The sequence below is a fragment of the Labeo rohita genome, chromosome 17 (assembly GCF_022985175.1).
Source record: "Labeo rohita strain BAU-BD-2019 chromosome 17, IGBB_LRoh.1.0, whole genome shotgun sequence".
NCBI lineage: Eukaryota > Metazoa > Chordata > Actinopteri > Cypriniformes > Cyprinidae > Labeo > Labeo rohita.
This window is the reverse complement of record NC_066885.1, coordinates 461,434-483,300: the sequence shown is the minus strand read 5'-3', so window position 1 is coordinate 483,300 and position 21,867 is coordinate 461,434. Positions and strand designations below refer to the sequence as shown.

At 33.5% G+C, this 21,867-nt stretch overlaps 1 protein-coding gene and 1 long non-coding RNA gene across 2 annotated transcripts in view; one reads left to right on the top strand and one right to left on the bottom strand.

Annotated features, from left to right (window-relative positions):
- Nucleotides 1-21,867, bottom strand: part of LOC127180114 (uncharacterized) — a 35,791-nt gene that overhangs the window by 2,576 nt on the left and 11,348 nt on the right. The window lies entirely within an intron of this gene.
- Nucleotides 204-21,786, top strand: acp7 (acid phosphatase 7, tartrate resistant (putative)). The gene is made up of 14 exons (XM_051134060.1): nt 204-308; nt 1,905-2,027; nt 4,336-4,536; nt 4,613-4,795; nt 6,120-6,145; nt 8,768-8,865; nt 11,886-11,948; nt 12,501-12,615; nt 13,576-13,689; nt 13,832-13,898; nt 17,231-17,298; nt 17,375-17,446; nt 19,642-19,779; nt 19,847-21,786. Exons 2-14 carry the CDS (start codon nt 1,913-1,915, stop codon nt 19,910-19,912), a joined length of 1,326 nt encoding a protein of 441 aa, XP_050990017.1. The 5' UTR covers nt 204-308; nt 1,905-1,912; the 3' UTR covers nt 19,913-21,786.

The window sequence follows — 21,867 nt, the reverse complement described above, 5'->3', positions numbered from 1 at the left end:
AGACAGTAAATAAAAAACAAAAACAAAAACAAAAACAAAAAAAAAAAAAAAATATATATATATATATATATATATATATATAATTCATTTATTTATTTATTTATTACAAAATATAAATAATAAATATCAATAAATCCATAAATATCAATAAATAATTTTTGCAAACATAAACACAAGGCAGCGCTGAGCTTCTGCAGCGCACACCGGGCGTCACGTGATCAGCGGCTCAGCTGACGGAAGAAACACAGGTCATGTGACACTGAAGCAGTTTGAGGAAGAAACTATTTACACAGTTTTGTAAACGACAGGTTTGTAAAATGAGCCGCCTGTTTATTGCTTTTCTGAGTTTAACTTTTATCTGTCGCATGTTTGACATGTTTGTCTAGTACTAAAACACGTATTTATTTAGCTGACTTGTTTATTTAGGGTTTAATCATATGGTATTTAGTGGCTGTTTAGAGGAATATTTGAGTTTATTTGGGTTGTTTTATGTTTTATGTGGGTGTTTGGCTTCTTCTGTGTTGTTATTTCTAATGATAAATGTGTTAGAGTCATTACTAACGCTAACTAAACTAAATCAGTTTTGTTAAAAATAACAAATTGTATTTTGAATGCATAAAATGAGGCTTTTTTTAAGAACAAATATGATTTTTGACAGCTGATTCATAAAGACTTAGCCATTTAAATTATATAATATTTCCTCATTACAGTAATGGCAATTTCAGGTGAGGAAGGGTTGAAATGTCTTAATATATATATATATATATATATATATATATATATATATTATTATTATTATTATTATTATTATTATTAATTTTTTTTTTTTTTATAGTTTTTTTTTTAGCAGAATTTCGATTGAAAATGTCATTCAGATCAATAGAAGTTCAGTCAAACTTCAAAAAAATATAGAAACTGTATTTCGATTGCAGAAAAAATTAGGCATGATGTCAAAATAATTATAATTGTATAAGATTTTGTTTATTTAAATAATATATAATATATTTGTTTTTCTCATTACAATAATGACAGTTTCAGGTGAGGGATGTTTGAAATGACATGAAATTTAATGTTTTATTTGATATTAATTAATATTTTTCAGAAGAATTGGCCTTGAAAATGTTAAATGCGCATTTCACCCCTAAAAAAGATGCAAAACCATTAGTCACAATTAATTGATTCTATGTGTATATATATATATATATATATATATTTTTTTTTTTTATGTATATATAAATACACACACATATATGTATATATTTTAAAATATATTTGTATGTAAACACTTATATAATTTAAAAATAAATATAAATATTTTACCGATAAATCTAATATATTTTTCCTTCATATGTACATGTATGTGTGTGTGTTGAAATATACATAATAAATATACACAGTACACACATATAGTATGTAAACATAAATGTTTATTTTGAATCAATTAATCACAGCTAATAGTTTTGCAGCCCTGATTTAAAAATGTTTTTCTCGTTACAGTACAGACTTGGTCGAGATGATATTTCATATTTTATTTATGTGGTATTTAGTGCTTGTTCAGAGGTTTATTTAAGTTTTGTTTTAGTGTTTTGGCTTCTGCTGTGATGTGTGTCTAATAATAATTGTATTATTGTATTGTATTGTATTACTACTCCATCAAAACATGACACTGCAACTGATGTAAAGCAGGTAAAGAAGTGTTTCTGAGCAGTTAATAACTTATTAAAGTATTCTGCCGTTGTGTAATTTGTTTGTGAATCACGTGCGTGTGTCTCAGACAGCTTCTGTCAGCAGTTTATCTTCAGATGCTGTGCTTCAGCTCGTGTTTTTGTGCAGTAAATAATTACACAATCTGTGTTTTAGTCATGTGACGCTCATGTGACTCTGTTCTGTGTTGTTGTGATCAGATGAAGAGATGATGATGATGATGGAGCTCCAGGTTTTGCTGTGTTTGTTTGCTCTGATCGCTGCTGTTTGCTGTGTGCCGCCCATCGGAACTCAACCTGAGCAGGTGCACATCTCATATCCAGGTGAGATTTCACTCTTCATGACTGACAGCTGTCAATCAAAGACAGCCAGTGTAGATTTAAACTACTGCACTCAAATGTGACCCTGGACCACAGAACTTTTATGCCAAAAGTCATTAGGATATTAAGTAAAGATCATGTTCCATGAAGATATTTAGTAAATTTCCTACAGTAAATGTATCAAAAGTAAATTTTTGACTAGTAATATGCATTGCTAAGAACTTAATTTGGACAACTTTAAAGGAAATTTTTTTTTTTGCACCCTCAGATTTTCTAATAGTTGTATCTCGGCCAAATATTGTCCTGTCCTAACAAACCACACATCAATGAAAAGATTATTTATTCAGGTTTCAGAAAAAAAAAACCGTTACATTTCGTGGTTCAGGGTCCCAAATGCATTTGTGCATTACATAAATACAGGTGATAATCTGCCTGTTTTATGAGAAAAATATGGTGCAAAACAAAGACAGATGGGTTTGCATGGAAACCCAGTTATTGAGTGATTTCATAGATTTATTGTTCTAATACCGATGATAGACGGTCATTTTTTTGGCTCTCTTGAGTGTAATTTTCTGTTATATAACAGCAAAACGCTCAGCTGTTTGTCATTTATAATTTTATTTAGTCGATATTTTTTAGCAGACGTTAGTTTGAAAATGCCAAATGCACAATTCACACTTCAAAAAATAAAAAATTAAAATTAGAATGCAGAAAATGAGGTGTATTGTGAGAACAGTTATGATTTTTGACAGCTGATGTTTAAAGACTTTACAATTTAAATAATTACAATAATGACAATTTTATGTGAGGAAAGGTTGAAACATCATATTTATTAATTTATTTAATATTAATTGATATTTCTGAGCAGAATTTAGTTTGAAAATGTCAAGTGTGTATTTATCCCATCAAAAAATAAGAAAATATATTTTGAATCCAGAAAATGAAGCATATTCTGTGAACAATTATGATTTTTAACAGCTAATATTTGAAGACTTCACAATTTTTCCTTTTTACTGTAATGACATTTTCAGTTGAAGGAAGATTGAAATTAGATTTTATACTTTATTTAATATTAATTGATATTTTTCAGCAGAAGTTAGTTTGAAAATGCCAAGTGCACATTTCACACCTCAAAAAATAAGAAATTGTTTTTGAGTGCAGAAAATGTGGTAATTATGATTTTTGAAAACTTCACAGTTTAAATGGTATGATGATATTATATAATATTGGGTTGAAATTGCATGATATTTAATATTTTTTTTATATTAGTTGATGTTTTCTGCATAATGTTGTTTGAAAATGTCAGTATATTTATTATTTTATTTATTTTAGTTCATATATTTCAGCAGATTTTATGAAAATGTAGTTCAGACCATTCAAAGTGCAAATTTCATCCCTCAGGAATTAAGAACTTATATTTTAAAGGTATATTTTGACAGCAGTTATGATTTTTGACAGCTGATAATGATATATAATTATTTTTCCTCATTACCCTGACAATTTCAGGTAAAATTGCATGATATTTAATTTTTTATTTTGATAATAGTTGATGTTTTTCAGCATAATGTTGTTTGAAAATGCCAGTATATTTATTTTTTTATTAATTTTAGTTGATATTTTTTAGCAGAATTTATAAAAATATAATTCAGACCATTCAAAGTGCAAATTTCACCCTGTAAGAATTAAGAAATTATATTTTAAAGGCATATTTTGAGAACAGTTATGATTTTTGACAGCTGATGTGTAAAGACTTCACAGTTTAAATAATATATCATTATTTTTCCTCATTGCACTGAGAATTTCAGGTGAGAGGACTGAAGTTGCATGATATTTAATATTTTATTTGATATCAGTTGATGTTTCTTAGCATGATGTTGTTTGAAAATGTCAATATATTATTTATTCTATTCATTTTAGTTGATATTTTTCAGCAGAATTTACAAAAATGTAATTCAGACCAATGTTAAAAATTAAGAAATTATATTTTAAAGGCATATTTTAAGAACAGTTACGTTTTTTGACAGCTGATGTTTAAAGACTTGACAGTTTAAATAATATATTATTATTTTTATTCATTACACTGAGAATTTCAGGTGAAAATGCATGATATTTATTTTTTTTTCGGCATAATGTTGTTTAAAAATGTTAATATGTTTATTATTTTATTAATTTTAGTTGATATTTTTCAGCAGAATTTATGAAAGTGTCATTCAGACCATTCAAAGTGCAAATTTCACCCTTTATGAATTAAGAAATTATATTTTAAAGGCATATTTTGAGAACAGTTCTGATTTTGAGCGTGTTTTCTCAGGTGTGAAGAACTCGATGTTGGTCACATGGTCAACTGCTAATAAAACCGAGAGTATTGTTGAGTACGGTCTGTGGGGCGAGAAACTCTTCAGTCACACGGCGAAGGGAAACTCGAGCGTGTTTACTGATGGAGGACTCGAGAAGAGGACGATGTACATTCACCGGGTCACACTGACCGATCTGATACCAACGGCTTCATACGGTAACTTTCATACGGACATCTTTCAGTGTGTGTTTGACCTGGAAAACAGAGATTTTGATAGATGTGTGTGTTTCAGTGTATCACTGCGGCAGCGACGCCGGATGGAGCGACATCTTCTACTTCACGTCTCTGAATGAAAGCGTGAGCTTCAGCCCCAGATTCGCTCTGTTTGGTGACATGGGCAACGAAAACCCTCAGTCTCTGAGTCGACTGCAGAAAGAGACGCAGATGGGGATGTACGACGTCATTCTGCACATCGGTGAGACTCATGTACGGTCCTGATTAAAGGAGTAATTCAACCAAAAATTAACTGAAAATGTGCTCACCCTCAGAGCATCCAAGATTAGGATAAATTTGTTTGTTCATCAGATTTGTAGAAATGTGTCATTCCATCGCTGTCTCACCAATGGATGTGAATGGGTGCCGTCAGAATGAAAGTCCAAACAGCTGATAAAAACATCACAATAATCCACAAGTAATCCACACCACTCCAGTCCATCAGTTCACATCTTGAGAAGACAAAAGATGAAACAAATCCATCATTAAGACATTTTTAACTCAAATGCATTGAGTCCATAATCCATAATAACCCTTCCTCCAGTGAAAAAGTGGTCTGGTCTGAATCAGGAGAGAAATCTGCACAGATCAAGCACCGTTTACAAGACAAAACAGTCAAATATGTGGCTGGATTTTGATGTGAGAGACAACAGGAGATGGACTTTTTCACTGGAGGAAACGACATTATGGGTTATTGGATTGTTATAGATTATGGACTCAATGTATTTTAGTTAAAATGTCTTAATGATGGATTTGTTTCAGCTTTTGTCTTCTCAAGATGTGAACTGATGGACTGGAGTGGTGTGGATTACTTGTGGATTATTGTGATGTTTTAATCAGCTGTTTGGACTCTCATTCTGACGGCACCCATTCACATCCATTGGTGAGACAGTGATGCAATGACACATTTCTTCAAATTTGATGAACAAGCTCATCCTAATCTTGTATCACTAATGATCTGAAAAGATGACATAGAATAGCAAAAGAAATGTGTCATTGCATCACTGTCTCACCAATGGATGTGAATGGGTGCCGTCAGCATGAGAGTCCAAACAGCTGATAAAAACATCACAATAATCCACAAGTAATCCACACCATAATCCATAATAACACTTCCTCCAGTGAAAAAGTGGTCTGGTCTGAATCAGGAGAGAAATCTGCACAGATCAAGCACCGTTTACAAGCCAAAACAGCTCTAAACAAATATGTGGTTGATTTTGATGTGAAAAACAACAGGAGATGGACTTTTTCACTGGAGGAAGCAACATTATGGATCAAGGACTCTAAATGAAATATCTAAATGATGGATTTGTTTGTTTTTGTCATCTGTTTGGACTCTCATTCTGACGGCACCCATTCACTCCATCCACTGAGATGTGTTCAATTTTTGGGTGAACTATTCCTTTAACCTTGTAAGAGCAGATTAGATTGTGATAATAGTTTGGATGGTTTAGTTCTAGTTTAATGTCAGAGTTTTGTTGGTGCATGTGCTGAATGTGGTTTACAGCATGTGATTGTTTTCACAGGGGATTTTGCGTATGACATGCATGAGGTAAGAGATGTAGTGTCACATCAGTTATTTTAGTATTACTATTATAGTTTTTGTTAATATTTTGAATTAATTTTATTTTCTGACATGAGGGAAGTAAATGAAGACAGAATGATTATTTTTAAGTGAACAGTTTGTGCTGCTGTGTCTTTAAGGCGTTTATATTTAGCACAAAAGTACAGAACAGTCAAACAATCATGATCAAAATATGTAAGTGATGATTCACATCATTTTGACATTAATGTCTAACGTTGCCATAATATCATAATCAGAGAGAAGAAGCACAAAAACAGCTGTTAAATTTCAGTGGAAACACAGAGAGTGTCTGAAAACTCATTAGAGCGACAAAACCCAACAATCGACCACAACATTCCCAACATCACTGCTCTGAGTTCAGTTATATATTATGTAAGTGACTGGAAAATCGATGGAGCTGATTTGAGTTTGTTGTGACTGAGGTTTCCAATGATGAGCTGCTTACATTTATATTCATTTACAGACACGTTTATCCAAAGCAGCTCATATGCGTTTAAAGTACTGACTGAATCATTTAGAGAATCACTGTTCATTTAGTCAGGTTTCACTGTTCACCTCTTCGCTGTTAACCAAGAATAAGACAAGTATTTCGACCAATAATGAGGCCTGTTTGATCACATTAGTTTTAAAACAGTGTGTGTTTGAAATATCACATCATAAAGTGATTATGAGCTACTGAACACAGAACAGCTGTTTTTAATCACAGTCTTAATTCTTAGGGGCTTTATGTGTTGGTCTTATTTCAGTCAATTCAGTTTAGTATCATTGAGATACTATTGTAGTTTTTATGAGATGAGTTTTTTTTTTTTTTTTTTTTTTTTTTTTTTAATTGAAATAGATTATTATTCTCTTTCGGTTAACATTTATTTTATTTCAAAGAAAAAATATTTTTAAGGTTTAATTTCAGTTAACTTGATGAACTGTACAATACTATTATAGTTTTTATGATTTTTTTTGTAATAATTTTTAATAATGTTTTACCAATTTTTTTAGCGTTATTATTACACTGACCAAAATTATAAACGCAACACTTTTGTTTTTGCCTCCATTTTTCGTGAGCTGAGCTCAAAGATCTAAGACTTTTTCTGTGTACACAAAAGGCCTATTTCTCTCAAATATTGTTCACAAATCTGTCTAAATCTGTGTTAGTGAGCACTTCTCCTTTGCCGAGATAATCCATCCACCTCACAGGTGTGGCATATCAAGATGCTGATTAGACAGCGTGATTATTGCACAGGTGTGCCTTAGGCTGGACACAATAAAAGGACACTCTAAAATGTGCAGTTTTATCACAAAGCACAATGCCACCGATGTCGCAAGTTTTGAGGGAGTGTGGAATGCAGGAATGTCCACCAGAGCTGTTGCCCGTGAATTGAATGTTCATTTCTCTACCATAAGCCGTCTCCAAAGGCGTTTCAGAGAATTTGGCAGTACATCCAACCGGCCTCACAACTGCAAACCACGTGTAAGCACACCAGCCCAGGACCTCCACGTCCAGCATCTTCAACTCCAAGATCGTCTGAGACCAGCCACCCGGACAGCTGCTGCAACAATCGGTTTGCTGTCAGAAACCGTCTCAGGGAAGCTCATCTGCATACTCGTCGTCCTCATTGGGGTCTCAACCTGATTGCAGTTTGTCATCGTACCGACTCGAGTGGGGAAATGCACGTGTTCGATGGCGTCTGGCACTTTGGAGTGGTGTTCTCTTCACGGATGAATCCTGGTTTTCACAGTACAGGGCAGATGGCAGACAGCGTGTATGGTGTCGTGTGGGTGAGCGGTTTGCTGGTGTCAACGTTGTGGATCGAGTGGCCCATGGTGGCGGTGGGGTTATGGTATGGGCAGGCGTATGTTATGGACAATGAACACAGGTGCATTTTATTGATGGCATTTTGAATGCACAGAGATACCGTGACGAGATCCTGAGGCCCATTGTTGTGCCATTCGTCCACGACCATCAGCTCATGTTGCAGCATGATAATGCGCGGCCCCATGTAGCAAGGATCTGTACACAATTCCTGGAAGCTGAAAACATCCCAGTTGCATGCCCAGCATACTCACCGGACATGTCACCCACTGAGCATGTTTGGGATGCTCTGGATCGGCGTATACGGCAGCGTGTTCCAGTTCCTGCCAATATCCAGCAACTTTGCACAGCCATTGAAGAGGAGTGGACCAACATTCCACAGGCCACAATCAACAACCTGATCAACTCTATGTGAAGGAGATGTGTTGCACTGCGTGAGGCAAATGGGGGTCACACCAGATACTGGTTTTCGGTCCCCCCCGATACAGTAAAACTGCACATTTTAGAGTGGCTTTTTATTGTGACCAGCCTAAGGCACACCTGTGCAATAATCATGCTGTCTAATCAGCATCTTGATATGCCACACCTGTCAGCTAGGTGCCAAGGCAAAATTTCTCACTTTCACTTAGTGTAACTTGATGTATTTAAATAACCAAAACTAAAATTGCAATAAAAATAATAAAAAAAAATATAGAGAACATACAAAAAATGTAAAAAATACATAACAAAATTGCTAAAACTTAACAAAAATTAAACTAAATTGTGTGTTTGTGTTTAATCAGGATAACGGGCGTATCGGTGATGAGTTCATGCGTCAGATCCAGTCCATCGCTGCTTACACGCCATACATGACCTGTCCTGGAAACCACGAGTGGGCTTAGTAAGTGTTTTTAACCTGCTCTTAACCTACACCTGATCTGAACTTTAACGTCTTCGAGTAGGTCAGTCGTCAGGAGATTTTAACCAGGTTATAGAGTGCAGAAATCAGAGTTTTCCAATATGAAAACGCTTTTGCCGTCTGGAACAAAAGAATCTGTTCCACAGTGGAGATTCAGAACATTTTTGGGAAACTTTTCTTGACGTGAGTCATTTTAATCGCATGTCTGGATTTGCTCAAGAGCCGCCAACATCTAAACAACATCAGCGGAGCCAAAGAACACGGAGAAACGGGCCGGCGGACACATGCACTTGCGCTTAACGAAACACATCTACAGCAAAACCAAAAGATAAATACAAGTATCGTATTGTGCACAGAGAATACAATGTTTTTTTAGGATTCTGATTAGGACATTATAACGTAACTTGCATTTTCCCCCAGTTGGTGTTTAACACTCATAATGCATTTACAGTCTTTTCTGAGTCTGTTTGGACTGGAAGAATCATTATTTTATAAAAAAAACTTAAAACTTATTTTTCTGAAATCATATCTGATCAGAAACTTCTCAATAATGTGACAAAATTCAAGTTTCAAAATTCAAAAACGTATAAATTGAGAATGATCAGTATTAACCACAGCGGAATTTAATTACATTTCTATGATTTTATAACTCATGATTGCTTATAAAACCACATAGATAATTTTACAAGTATTTTTGACCCTAATGGTATTCCATGCATACCCGGGTCAGAATGACCTGAGCACAGATATGCTTTATATCTCTTAAAAAATAATTGTAAAAATCTGAAAAAAATACTTGATGTGTATTTTGAGGGTCTTAAAGTTCTTTCACTACAAACTATGCATTTTTAGAAACATTTCTGTATGTCTTCCAGGTCAAAACAGAGCTGAGTGCATGGCGAGAGTTAAATATTTCATTCTAAAAATATTAATTGCCCTAAACTACCATCATTTTAATAAAAAAAACGTTAATAAAAATGCTATTTATTATAGTTTTCTTTTGATTTTGGGGTGACTCAAACACAAACTCTGTTTCCACGATGTCACAGCAGTATTTAATAAAAATCAGTGAGCGTTTCTGTGTCTGTAATATCAGATGGACCAATGCAGCCAATGTTCATTAAAAGAAGAGAACGTCCAGTCAAAGGTTTGTTTGAATCTGGAACATAAAATCAAAACCACATGGATGTTTGACCCTACAGAGCGCGAGCCAAATGACTGACATGATGATGTGACGTCCAGTAAGATGTTTAGAGACGTTTAGTGCCATCAGTCAGATGTTTGTCGATAAATCATCAGCAGATGAACATGCGCATGAGATGAGATGCAGAAGAAAAACTCGTACTCTCTATTTGAGTAAACGCTGTTGTCATGATGAATTATTGATTCCACATTTGCATGTTTTTAAAGATTTTCTGAATCAAAATTAAACTAGACATCATTAAACAGGCCAGTAGACTCAGTATTTTTGTCTTGTTTTCCAGTACAAGTATTCTTAAATCAATGCACATTTACTGCAGATGCAAAATGACCGAAGATGAGAAGAAGAGAAATTAATTAAAATGAAGCGTTTAAGCTTAAAAACATCAAATATCTAACAAAGGTATTCGTATTTGTTAAAAGGCGAGACTGGTTTGTGATTTATGCAAGAAAAAACATGATATTAAAATGATATTAACATTTGTGAGCCTGGAGCACAAAACCAGTCTTAAGTATCACGGGTATATTTGTAGCAATAGCCAAAAATACATTGTAGGGGTCAAAATTATTAATTTTTCTTTCATGCCAAAAATCATTAGGACATTAAGATCATGTTCCATGAAGATATTTTGCAAATTTCCTACTGTAAATATATCAAAACTTATTTTTTGATTAGTAATATGCATTGCTAAGAACTTCATTTGGACAACTTTAAAGGCGATTTTCTCATTATTTTGATTTTGCACCCTCAGATTGCAGATTTTCGAATAATTGTATAAGTATGGAAAGCTTATCCATAGAGCTTTCAGATGATATATAAATCTCAGTTTCAGAAAAAGTGATCCTTATGACTGGTTTTGTGGTCCAGGGTCACTTTTTATTAAAAAAAGGATATTTTTAAAAAGGTTTCTGTTTGGAATAATTTTAGAATTTTTATCATGCATTAACAGAAGGATTCTCAATAACTGTTTTTTTATGCTTATTTTTTTTTTAGACAAAATTCTTAAATTATTGTAAAAATATATTAATGATATTATAATCATAATTGGTTTTTAAAACGTAAATACCGCTGATTTTGCCATGATTATAGCCATTGCTGCTGATAGAAATTAAACCATAAATAAATATAATATTTTTTTTTTGTTGTAAGAATAAACTTACTAGATTTTGATTTTTAAAAATACAAATAAATATTGATTTAAGAATGTTTAGATAAGCACTTTTTGCACTGTGTTTATTCAGATTCACATCTGTCTCAGTAAGTGATTCAGACGACAGCGTGCTGACTTTTCCGCTGTTTTCCTGTTTTTAGTTAAGTAGTTAGTAGTTTGACTGCTGACCACTGGAGGGAAGCACAAACCTCTGCATGCACCCATTAATGCTGATGTAAAACATGATTGATTATACATGGAGCTGGTTTTTGGGGTCAGAGCTGTAATTCGTATTTGTGCGTGTTGAAATATTTTATTCTGTAACGTCTGGCGTGTTGTTTTCCTAGCCTTGACCTTACGACCACTGCGAGATCCCCTGCACATCCATACCAGCACGACGGAAACGCAAAAAAATGATCCTGACCCCCCACGTTCTCTTGACCTTTGACCCCACCGGCTGAGGTCAACGTCAGCGACCCCGCGCCCGTATCTCACGTTTATGAGCCGAATTAATCTGTGAAACACGAGAGCGTTTAGTGTGTTTCGGTGTCGGTTTCGTTTGAAGGCCCGAATATAATGTTCAGTGTGTAATTCAGTAATGGCTGCTGTGGCTTTCAGTCTGTGATTTTCTGTCTGTGTTTGTTTTTCCAGTAACTTCTCCCACTACAAGAGTCGTTTCAGTATGCCGGGACACACGGAGAATCTGTGGTACAGGTACGAGCGTATTTTGAGATAAAAGTCGCAGTTGCCTTTGTTCTTTTCTTTGTCTCGTGGCAGATGCAAGTTCTTATATCTTTCAGACTGTTGGAAAGAAAATAAGTGCTTATTTTATTGCACTTTATATCTATTATATCTCTAAAGGCTGTTATTTTTTCTCAGAAATCTCCACTTACGCTATGATGAAAGAAAGCTAGAAAGACTCTCCCTCTTTCATCCTGTAGTTCCTCACGTGAGCTCAATTATAATGTCTGGATAAGCTATTTGAGAAAGTTCCATGAGGTGCAGATTATAGTCAGTTCAGTACGTTTATGGTTCCTGGGAAAACTCAGAATCATCTCTGAGCTGGAACGTCATAATTGAGCGAGCGATATATCTGTGCTCGTGGGAAAACGCTGGAAAAACTACTAAGGTTCTGCTTTAAACACAGAGGATGACGATTCCAGCGCCGCTTTTGTTGGATGATTGTTTTTTCCAGTCTGAAGAAACATTTAGTGTTTGCACAATCGGTTTTTGAAGACTGAAGCATGTTTATATCTGTGCGTGTAGCTGGAACGTCGGGCCCGCTCATATCATCTCCTTTTCCACTGAAGTCTATTTCTATCTGGAATACGGCCTGGATCTGCTGTTTAGACAGTATGAGTGGTTACAGGCCGATCTGCAGGTACAAACACTCAACACATGCTGCTGTGATTCTCAGAAATCCACTTTGGATGAGCACTGCAAAAATCATGTTCATCGCTGTAGATGAGTTTGTTTGTTCATCAGATTTGTAGAAATGTGTCATTCCATCATGGATCCTCGGCAGTGAATGGCTGCCGTCAGAATGAGAGTCCAAACAGCTGATAAAAACATCACAATAATCCACACCACTCCAGTCCATCAGTTCACATCTTGAGAAGACAAAAGCTGAAACAAATCCATCATTAAGATGTTTTTAACTTAATGATAATAAGACTTCCTCCAGTGAAAAAGTGGTCTGGTCTGAATCAGGAGAGAAATCTGTACAGATCAAGCACCGTTTACAAGCCAAAACAGCGATAAACATTGTCTTTTGTCTTCTCAAGATGTTAATTGATGGACTGGAGTGGTGTGGATTACTTGTGATGTTTTTATCAGCTGTTTGGACTCTCATTCTGACGGCACCCATTCACATCCATTGGTGAGACAGTGATGGAGTGACACATTTCTTTTAATATGAAATGTCATATTTTCAGATACAAGATTAGGATGAGTTTGTTTGTTCATCAGATTTGTAGAAATGTGTCATTCCATCATGGATCCTCCGCAGTGAATGGGTGCCGTCAGAATGAGAGTCCAAACAGCTGATAAAAACTGATGGACTGGAGTGGTGTGGATTACTTGTGGATTATTGTGATGCTTTTATCAGCTGTTTGGACTGTCATTCTGACGGCACCCATTCACATCCATTGGTGAGACAGTGATGGAATGACACATTTCTACAAATCTGATGAACAAACAAACTCATCTATATCTTGTTTTAAGCATACATCTAAGGCAAAATCAAGGGAATATTCCTGAAATGTGATGTTCTGTTTAACAACATCATCTTGATGCAGTCTTGTGTGCAGTGATTTTGTGCATCTTTCTGTCATTGTTAAAGGAAGCGAACCGTCCTGAGAACCGAGCGCAGCGGCCGTGGATCATCACGATGGGACACAGACCCATGTACTGCTCCAATGATGACGGAGACGACTGCACACACTTCCAGAGCTACGTATGTGATCCCAAATGTCTAAATGCCTCTGAATGTCTCATGTCAGTTCATCACAGAATCTGACATGTGATTCTGTTTTAGTGCCATCTGAAGGTGAAATGGGCTTGGTTGATGATGTCTTTGGTTGTGTCTGCTGTTTCAGGTTCGGCTTGGACGCAATGACACGATACCTGTTGCTCCTGGACTGGAGGATTTATTCTATCAGCACGGTAAAGAGGATTGCACTAGTTTGAGGCAAACACAGATTAGTTTGGAGTTTTTAAGCTATTTTGCTTCCATGTCATGTCTTCTTTCAGACTAGTGGAAAGAAAACATCCAAAACACACATTTAAGTGTTTATTTTCATTGCACTTCATCTATTTGCATCTGTAGATTTCAATTACAATCCAAATTTTTAAAGAGTTTTTTTCTGTTTACATACATCAAACCTTACAGTTTTATTCCTCTAACTTCGTGAAAATCTGTGGCACTGCACAAAATAATTTTCTTCATCTTGTTTTCCAGTACAAATATCTAAACATTACTAAATCAAGATACATTTACTAGAAATGCACAAGATATTAAGTTATGTTTTCTGAAACACATTTTCAGAATATTGTTAGATTTTGCTAAAAGCAAGAAAAAATATCTGCCAATGGGGTCAGAAACGTAATCTTTATTCATAAGGAAAAAACAGATGTTTTTGTCCTGACCCCATTGGCAGATATTTTTTCTTGTTTTAATCTAAAGCTCACTTAATTTTGATACATTTTTCAGAAAACAAAACTTAATATCTTATGTCATTATGCTTCTCAAGTAAATATGTCTTCAGTTTAGATATTGGCACTGGAAAACAAGACAAAAACACTAAGGAAGAGAATCTTGTTTTACAGTGTGACCGTATTTTCTGATTTATGGATTGATAAAAAATTCGCTTTTGGAAGACTCTTAAAATCTGATATTTCAGTAAAATCAAATGAGAATTTTGAATGTAGCTTTATGCAATGGTCAGATTTCTGTTCCAGAAATATATGCAAAATAGTGCATATTTAATTAGATTTATGCTGTATTTGCATATGTCAACATAACATTTTAACACAACATTTTAAAAACTTGTAATGCTAAACTATTTAAGTTGGCTTGAGAAAGCCAACTTACTGATATGCTATTTAAACTTCCAGTTATTATTATTCTTCTGAGACTAAAATTATCAACTCTAACTCGTCCTAGAGCTTTAACTCTACAAACTCCAAACTCCAAAGCCCAGATCTTCAAACTGATCTGAAGTTAGTTGCTATATCTTTTCTAACTGATCGGACTTACGGTTTTCCTAAAAATGCCGATTAAAACTGGGAAAAATCCCATAGACTTACATTGACGGAATGTTCAAATGAGCCAGCACTTTTCAAATTTCAACTGTCAAAATCCCCAGAATCCTTTGAGCCTCAATCAAACTTCCCTTCTATGTACTGTATTTCTAATCCATTTAAACTCATTCAAACTCATCTATCTATCTCTATCTATCTATCTATCTATCTATCTATCTATCTATCTATCTATCTATCTATCTATCATCTAACCCTATCTATCTATCTATCTATCTATCTATCTATCTATCTATCTATCTATCTATCTATCTATCTATCTATCTATCTATCTATCTATCTATCTATCTATCTATCTATCTATCTATCTATACTATCTATCTATCTATCTATCATCTATCTATCTATCTATCTATCTATCTATCTATCTATCTATCTATCTATCTATCTATCTATCTATCTATCTATCTATCTATCTATCTATCTATCTATCTATCTATCTATCTATCTATCTATCTATCTATCTATCTATCTATCTATCTATCTATCTATCTATCTATCTATCTATCTATCTATCTATCTATCTATCTATCTATCTATCTATCTATCTATCTATCTATCTATCTATCTATCTATCATCTAACCCTATCTATCTATCTATCTATCATCTAACTCTATCTATCTATCTATCTATCTATCTATCTATCTATCTATCTATCTATCTATCTATCTATCTATCTATCTATCTATCTATCTATCTATCTATCTATCTATCTATCTATCTATCTATCTATCTATCTATCTATATCTATCTATCTATCTATCTATCTATCTATCTATCTATCTATCTATCTATCTATCTATCTATCTATCTATCTATCTATCTATCTATCTATCTATCTATCTATCTATCTATCATCTAATCTATCTATCTATCTATCTATCTATCTATCTATCTATCTATCTATCTATCATCTAATCTATCTATCTATCTATCTATCTATCTATCTATCATCTAACCCTTACTATCACGTTAGAAACGTGCTAGCAACTTTGCTAATCACGCTAGAAACATGCTAAAAAACTTGCTAATCATGCTAGAAACATGCTAAAAAACTTGCTAATCATGCTAGAAACATGCTAGCGAAATGCTAATCATGCTAGAAACATGCTAGCGAAATGCTAATCATGCTAGAAACATGCTAGCGACATGCTAGTCATGCTAGCAACATGCTAGCAACTTTGCTAATCATGCTAGAAACATGCTAGTGACATGCTTATCATCCTAGAAACATGCTAGCGACATGCTAGTCATGCTAGAAACATTCTAGCAACATGCTAATCATGCTAGAAACATGCTAGCGACATGCTAATCATGTTAGAAACATGCTAGCAACTTTGCTAATCATGCTAGAAACATGCAGGCGACATGCTAGTCATGCTAGAAACATGCTAGCAACTTTGTTAATCATGCTAGAAACATGCTAGCGACATGCTAGTCATGTTAGAAACATGTTAGCAACTTTGTTAATCATGCTAGAAACATGCTAGCGACATGCTAATCATGTTAGAAACATGCTAACAACATGCTAATCATGTTAGAAACATGTTAGCAACTTTGCTAATCATGTTAGAAACATGCTAGCGACATGCTAATCATGTTAGAAACATGTTAGCAACTTTGGTAATCATGCTAAAAACATGCTAACAACTTGCTAATCATGCTAGAAACAGACTAGCAACATGCTAGTAACTTGGTAATAATGTTAGAATCATCTATCTATCTATCTATCTATCTGACAGACTACATTCAAACTTTAAAACTTCTAAATATTTCAGACTGAAAACCATCCAAACTTAAAACTTCTTAAACTATTTAAACTTTTGAAACTTCTTAACTTTTCAAACTTTTCAAACTTTTTAAACTTTTCAAACTTTCTGGTCCGGCTTTCTCAAGCCAACTTAAAGTTTGTCTTGACGAACTTTCTTATCTAGTTTCTTAATGTGCTGTGATGAATTAGCTGGTGAAGTATGGTGGTACATATTAGTTTTTTTTTTTTTTTTTTTATTTCTCCTTGTTTACCTGCAGTCTCTTGCCTCAATAACAGAACTGTATAATGAATCTTTAATGATCCTTTACTGATGATGTTGACAAACCTAATCTGTTTGAGGACGGGTCAGCAGATGCTGGATGTGTGTGTGATGTGTGTGATGTGAGTGATGTGTGTGTGTTTCAGGAGTGGATCTGGAGCTCTGGGCTCATGAACACACATATGAGAGACTCTGGCCCGTCTACGATTACAAGGTAAAGCGCTGAACACTGATGTGAAAGCGCTCTGTGATCGACTCAGCAGAAGCTGATGTGTGTTTTTGTCCTGCAGGTGTTTAACGGGAGCTCTGAAGAGCCGTATGTGAATCCTAAAGCGCCCGTGCACATAATCACAGGTTCAGCCGTGAGTATTGCAGAAATACAAACAACGTTATTCTTGAGATTGTTGAGAATGGCACTGTTCGTAATGGAGTACTAGATTACTGCTGTTTACTAAAATAGCATGTGAAGCAGCACATATAAAGCGCATTAGTGCACAACCAGCGTTTTTTCCATTCATTGTTTGCATTTAAAGCGATTTAATCTGCAAACCAACCAGCTGCGAGGAGAATCACAACAAACTTTGATTTAAATATTTGAAAATCAGACAAAGACACAAAAATGAAATATGTTCTAAGAACATTTTGCTAACATTCCAATTAGATCATATAAATGTAATTTCTTTCTGTAATCAAAACATCCATATATATATATATATATATATATATATATATTAATGTTTTTTTAAAATTTGAACTATAAGGAAACATTACTTTTTATCATTTTGCTACATTATGGGAATGTTACTTTTAAATGTTTCTCGGAATGTTCTGAAACTAGTAGTAACATTTAAAAATGTTACATGAACATGCAGCTAACATCCAGTGAGAGCATTTTTAAAGACCAGATAAGTTTGAACAAACATTCTATTAACATTCCCAGAAGAACGTTTGTTCATAACATTGAGAGAATCTTGCCAGAACATTCTGAGAACATTCTCTGTTAAATTAAGAAAACCATATAGACGTTAAAAAACTTTACAAAACTAAATTAGTAAAACAAAACTTTAAATGAAAACAAAAACCTTTTTTTAAACTATTAATAAATTTTAAAATAGTAATTTAGTGATATTAAAATTAGTGCTGTCAAATGATTAATCCAAAATAAATAATAAATCCAAAATAAAAGTTTTTGTTTTCATAATATATGTGTGTACTGTGTATGTTTATTATGTAAATATATATATATATACACACACACACACATACAGTATATATTTTGAAAACATTTTCATGTATATGTTTATATTCATATAATTGATATTATGCAAAAATATTTTTAATATATAAATATAACATATTTTTCTAAAATATATACATGCGTGTGTATTTATATATACATAATAAATATACAACCATTGTTTTTTCCCATCCATTTTTCTCCATTTAAAGCATTTTAATCTACAAACCAACCAGCTACGAGGAGAATCACAACCAAGTTAAATGGAAATATTTGAAAATCTGATTAAAAAACAAAGACATAATACTGAAATATGTTCTAAGAATGTTTTACCAACATTCCAGTTATGTTATATAAAATTTTCGGCACATTCAAAACATCCAGTTTTTTTTTTATGTTTTTTTGGATGTGAATGTTATAAGGGAATGTTACTTTTTATCATTTTGCAACAATATGGGAATGTTACTTTTGAATGTTTTCAGAATGTTCAAAAACTTGTAGTAACATTTAAAAAATGTTTTTATAAAAATAAAAACTATTCAGAAAGGTTCAGTGTAACATTTGGAGAACATTATTAAAGACCAGATGAGATTGAATTGTTCACAGAAGAATGTTTGTTCATAACGTTGAAAGAACCTTGCCAGAACATTTTGAAAACCTTCCCTGTTAAATGAATAAAACCATATAGACATTTAAAAAAATTAACAAAAAATCACAAAATTGGTAAAACAAAAATAAAAAACTAATTCAAACTATTAATAAAAATTATAATAGTATTTCAGTGTTATTAAAATAACACTGTCTAGCCTGCACTTAAACAGAAATAAAACACAAAATGAGCTAAATGCATTGCAGCGTCCTCTAAATAACCTTCTTTATTCCATTATTGCATTGCAATAAAAATCATCTATCAACTTCTGTAAACTGACTGTGGCAGTCTATTGTGCTACAATAAACATTTAGGCCTGGTTTCACAGACAGGGCTTAGACTAAGGCAGGATTTGGCCACAGTTAAATTAAGACATTTTTATAAATGTTCCTTTGAAACGTGTCCATCTGACAAAACAAATTTTCTTTCAGATGAAACAGCTCAGACTCACATTTTAGTCTGAGACTAGACTTAAGGCTTGTTTGTGAAAACGGGGGTTAGTATTGAGTTTGTTGTCTGCGTTGGCATTTTAAATTAAATTCTGCATTAAATAAATGACTTCCAGATCATTTGTCACTGGAAACGGAGGGTCGGGTTGAGTACATTGCATTGTGGGGTACAGTATGCAGTGTGTTGATGTTTTAGCAGATGTGTGATTTGGTTTTGTTCAGGGCTGTCGTGAAAAACACGACGGCTTCATCCCCAAACCCCGCGACTGGAGCGCGTTCAGAAGCACGGATTACGGCTACACGCGCATGCGTCTGATCAACACCACACACCTGTACCTGGAGCAGGTGTCTGACGACCAGGTAACTCACGCTTCACTCAGAGAGTTTGTGTGTGTGAGATCTGATGTCTAACTCTGACCGTCTGCAGTACGGCAAAGTGATCGATCAGATGACGCTGGTGAAGGAGAAACACGGAGCGGACGCCTGGCGCTGAACATCACGACGTTAACCCAGTCTACGGTGAGACGCACTTTAATCAAACAAACGAGGGAATGAGGATCAAATTTGACACTCTCCAGCAGCACATGCTTTGAGTTCTTCAGACTCTTTACAGACAGATTTACTATGCAGGACCATATTCTCCTTCATCTAACAGGTTTCTTCAGGATCTTCATTTGGACTGAATACGGGTTAAAATGTCTTCTTTGATCTTTTAAATGATCATATTTTATAAAGGAGATAAAGTACTGTATGATTTTTTAAAACAATGAACTCTGTTGCAAAACCTAGTGAACTTCCTACTTAGTATTTAAGCGTCACATAAAGTCTATAACTTTCTGCTGCCTTCTAAGTGGCCATTCGCACATAACACACTTTTACATTTAAAAACATAAACACTGGATTTAAAAACATTACTTAAAGCCTTTAAATAATACGTTATAAAAGTAGATTTAATGCGTTAATTATGCCTCAAAATGCATAACATCATATGATCTCATGGATAATTATAACCACAGTTATAATACTTGCCAATTTCTTTAGAAAGTACAGTGCATTAAAAATAAACCTCCAAATATCAGAATGCATTTTCAGTTATTTATGAAAAGATATAATGCATTACAATGCACATTACATATTTCTTTAAAATGCATTATAAATAAAAGGTGTTAAAGGTAATTTAAGTAATATGTTAAAACTTAAAATGCTTTTTATACTTAAACATCTTCAAACTTGAGCAATGCATTTTATAAAACTGTTGCAAAAGACATAATTTTTATTTAGTTTAAATAAAAACTAAAATTAATTTTAAAAAAATTAAATAACCATATTTTAAAAAAATACACAACCAAATGACTAAAAGTTTAAAATTAAAACAAAAAATTAAATAAATAAAAAAAAAAATTGAATAATATCAGTGAATAAAATACACTGTCAGTGTATTTACAAAAAATAAATAATGCAAAAGCTGAGCAGTGCAATGTGAAATGTTCTGTGTGAATAAAAATTGCAAAAAAAAATTCATTTATCAACCAGATAAATAGAACCATATTATAATTCATTATGAACTCATTTAAACTCAATTAATTTTTTTTTATTTTCTGGTCTTTAAAAATGCTCTCACTGGATGTTAGCTGCATGTTCATGTAACATTTTTAAATGTTACTACTAGTTTCAGAACATTCCGAGAAACATTTAAAAGTAACATTCCCATAATGTAGCAAAATGATAAAAAGTAATGTTTCCTTATAGTTAAAATTTAAAAAAAACATTAATATATATATATTTATATATATATATATTGGATGTTTGAACTAATTAATTTTGACCTTTTTTCTTTTTGCTGCTATTATTGTAGTGTTGTTTTCTTAACCACATATGTGACCCTGAATCACAAAACCAGTCATAAAGGTCAATTTTAGAATAAATAGAAATCTGAAATCTGACAAAATGAGCTTTCCATTGATGTATGGTTTGTTAGGATTGGACAATATTTGGCTGAGATACAACGATTTGGAAAACATGAATCTGAGAGTGCAAAACAATCAAAATATTTAAAAAAAGTTGTCCAAATGAAGTTCTTAGCAAAGTTTTGATATATTTACGGTAGGAAATTTACAAAATATCTTCATGGAACATGATCTTTACTTAATATCCTAATGATTTTTGGCATAAAAGAAAAATGGCTTATTTGCTACAAATACACCCGTGATACTTTTACTTACTTTTGTGCTCCAGGGTCACATATGAAAAACAGAAGTGATTGGAGTTGTCTAAGAAGTGTGCTGTCTAGGGTTTGGAAGAGAGTGAATATGAACACATGCTGCTGCCTTGAACTTTAAAATGAGCTTTAATAAATTCATCTTGTGACAAAAACAGTTTGAGAATGGTGGTGTTTTACCAGAGTAAACTCTAGTTTCAGGATGAGGATGATCTGGTTGGGCTAATGCG